At 33.5% G+C, this 10,489-nt stretch overlaps 1 protein-coding gene across 2 annotated transcripts; it reads left to right on the top strand.

Moving 5' to 3' along the window:
- Positions 1-1,054: 1,054 nt before the first annotated feature.
- Positions 1,055-9,663, top strand: LOC128241456 (uncharacterized). 2 transcript variants are annotated; one of them, XM_052958387.1, is made up of 5 exons: positions 1,060-1,163; positions 2,964-3,018; positions 3,127-3,164; positions 3,658-4,580; positions 6,303-9,663. In XM_052958387.1, exons 3-5 carry the CDS (start codon positions 3,127-3,129, stop codon positions 6,467-6,469), a joined length of 1,128 nt encoding a protein of 375 aa, XP_052814347.1. In that variant the 5' UTR covers positions 1,060-1,163; positions 2,964-3,018; the 3' UTR covers positions 6,470-9,663. The 2 variants fall into 2 exon arrangements, with proteins under 2 accessions (XP_052814346.1, XP_052814347.1); XM_052958386.1 differs by lacking the exon at positions 2,964-3,018 and having other exon boundaries at positions 1,055-1,163.
- Positions 9,664-10,489: the final 826 nt, after the last annotated feature.

Below are 10,489 nucleotides of genomic sequence, written 5' to 3'. Positions count from 1 at the left end.
GACAATGTCTACAAAGCTGGTATCTGCCGTTGGCACGCCAAAGACCCTAGCGCAAATTTCTCGAAACTTCTTCTGATTAATAGGCTTGAGTATCTTATTTCAATTACGCAAAATACATAATTAAATTGAATGTTGTTAAATAAAAAGTATAAAAAATATATAAAAAAAAAAACTCTTAAAGAAGTATATATTTAGCAATTAATTGAAACACAAAAATAGCGAGCTCATCGTTAACCTGTTATAAGGGACAAAAAAAGTGAAAATGGTGCCTTGTCTTTCAACTGTATTCCGCGGTGGATCAATGGGCCAAAGGCATTGAATAGGGTATGGAGTCGAGATGGTGACGCATTTGGGCAGACATATCAACGAAAACATGGAAGGGAGAAGAGGGACCGCTGATGTTAAGTGTTTTGTTTTCCTTGTTATGTGTTCGTTTGTTCAATGTTCATTAATGTGATATAATAAATAAGAAACACAAGTGTGACTGACCAAGAATACTCAGCATGCGAAAAGATACACATATAAAGTATAGTCTGTTTCTAGAATCTTCCACATTATGGATGCATGAACGGCACTTGCCGTCGACTTATAATAGTTCTGCCAGATTTACTATAGTGAAGTTCGTGCTTTGGGCAGATTTTAGAAATTTAATATTATGTTTTATCTTCATCGTCGAGTGCAATGAATTATGGTCATTTTATAGCTGCCCAATCTTTGTCATTCATTAACTATTGCGTTAGTAAATTCGGGGCATAAATCTTCATATAAGCAGCCAGGCTGTACATAAAGTTTTGGTAGTGCAAGTTAAATTCCCACTAATGAAACTGCAAATTTTGTTTTGTAACACTAAACTACAATACTCTTATCGAACTGACTGTACATCATTGTCTTGCTACCGTTTCAGCATGATGGGAGTTTCTTCGTGTTTTGTAAATACATCGAAACTGCGTTGAAAAGTTTAAGTATGTAAAGGGAGGCCACTGTGTTGGATACAGGCAATTTGATATTTAGTTACCCCTAACCCTAAAACGTACTTCCGGAATCTATAAATAGACACCGGTTTGTTTACATCAGCGTGCCAGGCCAAAACATCCCCAAGAAATGATTGAAATTTGGAACTGAAAGACCAGGGACATGTCAACGAACACTGGTTAATGGATAAGGTATTGAATCCTATTAATCTGTTCATATGTCTTGAATCGACTTTTTAATTTCTGCACTGTAAATATATAATTTTGATCCAACTGACGTGTTAGGTTTCGATTCGTACTAAAGTATTTCGATCTTTAAATGCATTCGCATCAGTAATATTACAATTAACAGCAATTCACAACTCGCCTTTGGGCATTTTGATAAATTGGTTGTTTGCTTTAAAATGATTTATTGCAAAACGTATATTATGATATTTTTTATTCAATTATTAAAGCCACTCTCTCACAGATTGATTGTTTTGACAATATTGTTTTGTCTTGGAATGAGCCAATTTTTGCATGCGTAATTTTAACTCTAAAATAACACTGCATTGTTAAATAAAAACACAATAGTCACACATTAATTATATTTTAACCATAACCTTTCTTTTATTATGCTAGTGTTTCATGAAACACTTGTTGAGATCGGCTTCTGGCATCAAAGCATCGCTATTTTGGAACTCTTCAACAGGTCGGGGATATCTTGCCTCTCAGTATATACTAAGCGCTGGGATCTGTTATTTTGGGCGCCGAAAACAACAAGTGGGATATGGATGCATAGAGCCAAAACAAAAATTGTCAAAGACTCTAACGCGGCTGTTTACATGTATATGGACTACAATGCTTTAAGAAGAATTCAATTTTTATCAGTTTTGTTCTAATTTAAATTATGTTAAATAACTAAAATGAAGGCATTGATTCTTAAATCAGGTTTTCTGAAACGAAAAAAGGTCATTATGGTATCTTTGAGAGTACAGCTTTAAAGGGGCACTCACAATTTTGACTGTAGCAATAATGTTTTCAATGTTTCATTATCTTTTTTAAACAAAATTAACTTGACACTTAAGGGCGACTGCTGTCTTCTTCTTTGACTACTGTCTGCGATATTAGCCACAATATTAAGTGTTTAGGCATTCCTTTAAATTGATTTGACATTTGCACATGACGTTTTAAATATTGCTTCACATATGAATTGGGCCTTAAATAGTATGTCTCAAATTACCGAACAGACGGTTTTAAAAAAGGAAAAGTTTTTAAGTGAGTGTTTTAACATGTTGTTTAAACCTTTAGAGCTTTAGTAGAAGATTACTTTAAGGCATCATTCCCTGATGATGACAATAACATTCTTACACATTATGCCAAATACCATGAAAGTTACTAAAAAAAGAAAACCTACATACATCATTCCCTGATGATGACAATAACATTCTTACACATTATGCCAAATACCATGAAAGTTACTAAAAAAAGAAAACCTACATACCCTTCCAGTTTTTGTCAAAACTAAATTAAAAAGAAAGATTTTTTAAACTTATAAATTGCTTAAAATGGGGGCTTACATGTATGTCATCGCTTGCTGTGACTCTGCACAAAAATATCCTACAGGAAGGAATTTACAACAGTCTACAGTTGTCAGTTTTACCTTTGGATCATGAAATTTACGTTTGTTACAAGCAATATGTTGCATTACAAACAAAATTTAAATGCTCTATGTTTCAGACTCATCATACATTTAAACATGTGATAGTCCCTTTAAAGCCTGCAAGGACTCCACAGTACCACCTGATTTTAGCCAATGATTTTTGTATCAATTATAATGCATTTCTACATGTAGATATAATGTAAATTAGGGAATGAAACTGTAGGCCTAATGCATGAATACGTGTGCTTTTACTCCTTAAAATGCTCACCCACATGTAGATATTATAAATTTGTTACTGAACATGTATATATCCTCAAACCATTATGATCTTATCAAGTTTGTTTTTATAGATTACAATCTGCATGAAATTGTGACAGACTGTGGTCTACACCAAGGCACATACATGTATGTAAACATTATGGATTTTTCTACTGGAATAATGAAGAAATATCGTCAAGATGTTACATACAAGTGAATGAGTTTTCAAATATTTTATGCTTATTTCATTCACAGATGACAAGAATTATCAGGCTTCGAAGCATGAGTGAAAGGTAATAGAGCTACATGTACTTTAGATCTTTCAAATGTTTTATTCATACTTAGTTTTCTCAAAAGTTTGTTAGATTTTAATAGACGGTTATAAATTTATAATATAATTTTATGATATCAGCAGTATTGATTTGCTTAAGTTTTTTAATAACAGCAGTCCCGGTTTGATTGAGAGTGTTTAATAACAGTGGTGATATTGCATAAGGAACTTATCACTTTTATGTCAAGTAAGATCATACCGGGGGTATACTTTGGTACAGTACTATCAATCTTTGAAATAACCAGTATTGCGATGTCCAAGAATATGGCCTGGACTTTTGGATTTAAAAACTGAATGACTATGAGACAGAAAGAAATGTTGTGAAGAATGGTTAGGGTTATTGAAGTACTGCAGTCTACTTGATTAGATTAAAGTAATTTCATGAGCAATTACTCCTAAATTTAAAAGATTATTTCGCAGATTGTGGTTCATACATAAAATGTTGTGCATTTCAGCACAGCCGACCGCTCTGAGTTCTCAGACTTTCGTCACCACTGGCATGCAGCAGTGGGGCTATTATTCGCCGCAGAAGTGTTTGCAGTATGCCTTCAGGAGGTTCATGTGCATGGGCAGGAGTTACGGCCCTTACATCGACATTTTGAGTTACCCATCATCTTGACAGCTGCGGACACAATTTCACTTCTCATATTGCTGAAAGTTGAATGCGCCGATGGGCTTAAGAAACATTCAGAAGGTCTTATTGTTAGTTTCTTGTGCCATGTAGTTATGGAATATCTAGTGAACTTTTGGTACATTTATTCAAGGAATGATTCATTTGCTGTCGGTTATTTTGAACCTGTGTTAATGATACTATTGTTAAAAGTTTGTACAAAAACAGAAGTGAATCTGAAAATTGGAATTTTACTAATCGCAATGTCATTTTGTGCGGGCTGCACGTCGGGTGAAATTGGAATACTTACAAATGCAAATAGGAACGGAATAATAATTTTCCTTGTAACAATGTTCCTATGCATGAGAAACATTGCATTGAAACGTTTACACGAAGAAAAGGTGTTTTTTAAAGTACGCAAATCCATAGCAATCCCATATACATTCGTCATTTTATCTTTTGGTGTGATACTTTCAGCATTCCATTTGACTTACTGGGCTCTACCAGTAATGTTCTCACTCATTTCAATATTTGCCTCAGTTTCCGCCCTTTACTGCACTGGCGTTCTTTTAGAATCAATGCACGTAATTTCCATATCTGTTTTGGGACTTGTATCTCAGATTGCCATCAATGTCGTGAGCATTCCAGTTGAACACAAGCACAATGTGATAATCTCCATGGCTGGGGCGCTGGTTCTGTTCTGCATCATTGGATTGTACTTCCAGACCTTCTCCAACGTGGAATCCACGGAAATACTTGGGGAGCCAGGTACTTTATTAATTAACTTGTTTACATGTAATAAAAAAAATTCTAAAAATAGTTTGATGTGATGTCATAGCCTTGTTTTAATCACCATCGTCATCTATTTAGTGCAAAAAACTAAATAGCTCAAAATCTATTCAAAATATTCAAATGAAACTTGGTACACATGTTGTCAGAAACAATACCTTCACACATGTATGTTTATAGCAAAGCCTATATTTTACTAAGGCTTAAATAGTTATGTTATGCCCCTTTTTTGACTGAAAAATCAACAGAAATGAGCCTTGGTGATCTATATAAATGCCCTTGTTTAGGTATTATTATTTTTTAAAGATGTTTACGGCTATATGTAAATGTTTTATCATGAAGTTTATACTGCACCAAAATAATTAGTTTTTTCAGCTTATATGTTTGTCAAAGAAAATGGTTGAGGTATTGTAATAAAAATGGTGTCGCCTATCACCTTGGTGTCGCTTAAAGTTACATTGTCATGACCATCAGCCATAACTTTGAAACAAAGATGTGGGCATAAGCCCTGATGGGCACCTCTAAAATGAAAATATATAAACATCAGTATGGGTCTGAGTTCTATCGCTCCTAATAAAACATTTTTGAGTGATGCCCCTCAGTTAAATGTGATTTTTTTTTAACCCTCACAGTCCTTGTTTAAAGCTGATCATTTTTACCTTTTTTCATCATCAGACGTAATCTTTAATTGATCAGAACTCTGACTACACAATTAATTTATTCTCAATCCTGGGGGCAAAATATTTTCAAGAAAGATAACTTATGGAGCTATTTATCAACCAATTTCCAGTTGTTTCCCTTTCATTGGAAATGTGTTCATCAGGAAGACCTATAAAGAAATTTTATTGGGAGAGGTTTCTGTTAATTTTGGACCTTAATAAGTTACAAATTTAATTATGTAAATTAGCTTTTAAAGGGGGATGGTCCAATTAAAAACTGCCTTCTTTGTGTGGGTTGTATGTTTATATGGAATAGTCCTTAATAGTAATTGATACGATGTATTGCATCAAATATTATTATATTATATAACCAAGAATTATTCAGTTATTTTTGTGTATGTATTATGATATATTCAGTGGCTGAAAGTATATAATTGGTAGAGAAGAAATTACATATATTATTAGGAGGGAATTGCTAGCAAATGGCAAGGCATGTGGTCTGGAATGTTATAATATTATCCTGAACCTGAATTTGACAGTAATTTTGTTTATTAGGTAGCCCTCGCTGGTTTGTGTGTTCGGGGTGGGGGAGGGGGGGGGGGGGTAGTACTCAGATTCAGTATCATATTCGAGTACATTTTTGTTAAGGTTCCCTGTTTAAAAAAAAGATGCACCAGAAGACTAGAAATTTTGGTTGAAAAAGGCTTAAATTCATCCCACAGAGGGCGTTGCCCCCTTGACCCTAACTGGTGGAGGATACCCAGATCCCCGCCTTTATATACCTGGGCCCAAATGTATAAAACTGGTTTATTCTTTGGTTTAACAAATATGTTTATAGATTGGTTAGTTTTTATCCAATAAACATATTAATTAACCAATCATTTCAGACAATTAGATTTGCAGTTACCAAAAATAGTCTGTCAACAACTTATCAACATTTTTTTAAGAATGGCTGCAGATATCAAGCTCACTCCACCCATTCTTAATCATTAAGAAATAGCTTCATGTCATCTTACTATTACTAAGTCTTTCCTTTTTTCAGTGCCACATCACGAAGTCTACACACGCCTGGAGTTCCTGACCTTTGTTGGTATTGTGTGTGGTCTTATCTTCTACGTTTTCAAACCAAAGTTGAGTGAGAGGGACTTAAACAACTTACACTTCGTTGGGCTGGATAACATTGTCAAGACTTTATTGAGGCATCAATAATCCTATGTTCTGTTAATCAAAGTTAAGTGAGAAGGACCATTACAACTTACACTTCGTTTAGCTTATAACTTCATCGAGACTATTTAGGCATCAAAAACTCTACGTTCTGTTAACCAAATTTGAGTGAGGTGACCTTACAACTCACACTTCGTTTATATAACTTTGTCAAAACTATTTTGGCATCAATATATATAATGTTCTGTAGACTGATGTTAAGTGAGTGAGGTCTTAACAATTTTTAATTTTTATAGGCATACAGTGTTTTTAAACAATTATGTAAATCATCAAAGTATATAATGTTTAATTCTTGCTGCAGTTCAGGTTTAAGTGGGCCAAATTGATGTCAATAGATATTTGAATTAACCAATGAAATCATTTAAAATAATTGAATAAACCAATGAAATCATTGAAAATATTTTATTTAACCAATGAAATCATTTAAATGTGCACACATGTCAAAAGATAGCCTGTGTTTTTTTTTACAATTGGCAGCAAGTAGCGGTCGATTCTCAAAACTGCAAAATAATCGAATATATATAATCAGTCATAAGTCATACAATATAACAATGGAAGTCAATTGTTGTTCATGACTACCGGGTAAGTTTGATTTTAATATATATTTTTAAATTATTCAAAAAATAACAGAAAATTGTATTGTATTATTATTAATATTTTTGGATAATCTTTTCACCAAGGCATCCTGCAAAATCATTTCTTGTAATAAAGTTGCTCTTTTTTTTGCTCTTATTCTGTTAAAGCTGCACTTGATTGTGATGTAAGTGTGATAAATGCATACTTAGGGTTTTAGCTGAAAGGTTATGGAAGGATTCTGCTCCCTGTCCTTTTTCAGTAGCAGCCTTCTGCCCCCATGTAAACCAGCACGTGTAATCTTCTGACTTTATAGATTTAAATGCTCAAGACAGTCAAATATTGCTTTTGGCAATGTCTAAAACTTATTATAAGATTATAAATACATACTCAGTTTGCATATCTGGCAGTTGAAATCTAATAATTACTTTAATTAACACAATTTCTATCATTTTCTGCCAAATTCATAATGTTCAAGTTCTTCATGGCCCGATTCAATGTGCCCTTTTTACTTTTAGCACCCTGTCCCTCTTCTGCAGCCGCCAGTCCTTTTTAATTCCTGGCTGAAACCCTAGCATGCTATTTTGTGATGTCTAATGGCAATTTACCTCTTGTGATATACATTGACATATGACATACAAATTATTATATGATTTATTTGTCGAAAGGAATGATAACGGACAGAAAATAGCAATCTTGAAAATTTAGTTTGAATATGAGTGATTCAACCCCCAACAGAGAATGATACCCATGTTGAAAATGTTTTTGTTTTTGGTATTGTCAAAGCCATATACCAATATAGAGCTTTTAATTCTGATCCTGATTTGGGGATAATCACTGAGGAGGTAAAGACAATACATATTGTTATAGCATGGTTGATGCTGGCTTGCACTGTTCGAGGGCTTAGTTTTAGATTGTTTATTACCTATTTCTAAATTGAGTAACAACAGTTTTACACTAAGCCCACAACTGACACTATATTGGAACATAAATTAAAACCCTGTTACAGATATTAACATTAAACGTGGTACAGATTTTAACATGAAACTTGGTACATTCATCAACATGAAACTTGGTACAGATGTTAACATTAAACTTGGTACAGATGTTAACATGAAATGTGGTGCATTCATTAACATGAAACTTGGTTCAGATATTAACATGAAACTTGTTACAGATATTAAAATGAACCATGGTACAGATTTTATTATGAAACTTGGTACAGATATTGACATGAAACTTGGTCAGGCATTAACATGAAACGTGGTACAGACGTTTACATGAAACTTGGTAAAGATGTTAAAATGAAACTTGGTAAACATGAAACTTGGTACAGATGTTTACATGAAACTTCATACTATATGCACACATGTAGCATGTCCCATTAGCCTAGAATACAAACTGGATAGGTGATCCTTCACAAAATGAAACTAGACAAGCATTTGAAAAAAGCAGTTATGGTTTTATTAAAACTCTTCATTGACATGAATGAAAACCGTTACTCTGTCAACACAACCCCACCAACCCCCACCCCCTGGCACCGGTTTAGGCAGTACTATACCAGAAAATACTTAACTGCACAGATGAATAAATAAGTGAGTTTATGTTTTGTCGAATTCGTTTTGGGGAAAAAAACGGACAAATGTTGGCATTAACTTGTGCTTCCCTTGCTCTTATATAACATGTTTTGAAATCCAATCTGGATTGCATTGTTATATATCAACTTACACACTTGCTTGCCTGAAATCCTTGTGCCTTGATATCTGGGTCTTGTACAGGGACCCTATTCATGAAGCATCTTAGTGAAAAAATCATCTTGGTAAATCTTTCCTAAATTTTGGCACCTTTTATTTATCCTCTGTATTTGTCATTAACATGTATTCATACGAAATTATAATTTATACCATAATCTTGTATATTTTCATAAAATAATCACATGCAGTTGAGGAAATGAAAACAAAATAAATGCATTGCCATATGTGATGTTTATGTTCCATATGTGGAGTTGCCACTAAAATCCTTTATCAAAATGGCCCTAAAGGGACTTTGCTTGACTCTGTAGTATATGTTTGTGTAAATGCATTTATAAGTATTTTATTACTTTTTAAGGATTTCCAATATTATTGTATTGTTTATTTACCTTTGTTTTGTTTATGGGATGCAGCATAGTTATCAGGTGTTTCACAAAAGCGGTTTTATTATTTGTTTTGTTAATAGTGTAAAATATATAATGTGTATATTCAAATAAATTACCATTGGCACGATTGTTCAGAAATTTGTAATAGTTATCAACGTGATAAACGACATCGTTGTTAACTTTCAAAGGTGAACTATTTTGTAACCTGCTCATATATTTAGATCAAACATGACTGTACAGCTTAAACAGAAGTCTCGAGCCTTGTTAGATTTATTGCAGATCACAATTTCGACCTTTGAATTCCAGAGCAGTAAAGACTTGAATGTTAACAACGATGATTGTTACAATGTTGTTAACTTTAACAAAGTTCTGAATATTCAGCCTGATGTGTATGTTCATATTGTTTACCTAAATGATGTTAGGTACTGTGGGCGTTTAACTACTTATGGAAATAAATTATGAAACTATTTGCCCTAGTATTTATACAATTAATAACCTCGCAAAGAGTTATGATTCTTTCTCTATACTCATATACACGGTATAGAAGAAAGATCCCTTTAATTTTCTCAAAATGATTATGCATATTTTGTCCAAGTTAGTTGATGCTGAATGAAAGTGTTAATTATACCCGTTGTTGGGCTGGCAGGATTCTTGCAGCGACAAACTGGCCTATGAAACTGAATTAGTTTTGATTGTCATGTTTGACCACACTTTGATACAAAGAGCTTATGGAGACCTTTCATGGGATTGTATTTAGGGCCCCTTGGATTAAGGTTAAGGTCTTATTTACTTAAAAGAGAAAATGGGTTAAAAGTTAACTTAAAACTGATTATAGTTTGGGTTGATATATTGTGTCCAAACTTGATATATAGGATGTGTTTATGGATACCTTTTAACCTGGGATTGCATTTAAGGCCCCTTGCATCAAGGTGAAAACTATGTGAAGTTCACTGTTACTAAAATTAAAAATTGGTTAAAACTGATTTTTTTTTAGTTTGGGTTGACATGTTGCGACAAAACTTGGTATATAGGAAGAGCTTATGGAGACCTTTCATGCGATCGCATTTGGGGTCAAGGTCAATGTCATTGTAAATAAAAAAGAAAAACTATTGAAACTGAATCTCTTTGGGTTGGACAAATGTTGACCAAACATGGTATATAGGAAGAGTTTATGAAGACCTTTTTTATTGGATTGTGTTTGGGTCATTTAGGGTCAATGTCACTGGTACTGTGAGTATAAAAGAACAGTTGAAACTGATTATCTTTAGTTTGGTTTGACATATTGTGACCAAACC

The sequence above is a fragment of the Mya arenaria genome, chromosome 7, assembly GCF_026914265.1.
Source record: "Mya arenaria isolate MELC-2E11 chromosome 7, ASM2691426v1".
In the NCBI taxonomy this organism is placed as follows: domain Eukaryota; kingdom Metazoa; phylum Mollusca; class Bivalvia; order Myida; family Myidae; genus Mya; species Mya arenaria.
The sequence above is the reverse complement of the archived record's forward strand: the minus strand, read 5'-3'. Positions and strand labels throughout refer to the sequence as shown.

Excerpts from the sequence above, each read along its gene's own strand:
- LOC128241456 (XM_052958386.1), top strand. Across the intron at positions 3,165-3,657 it reads CTTCGAAGCATGAGTGAAAG|CACAGCCGACCGCTCTGAGT; the intron begins GTAATAGAGCTA and ends TGTGCATTTCAG. Across the intron at positions 4,581-6,302 it reads GGAAATACTTGGGGAGCCAG|TGCCACATCACGAAGTCTAC; the intron begins GTACTTTATTAA and ends TCCTTTTTTCAG.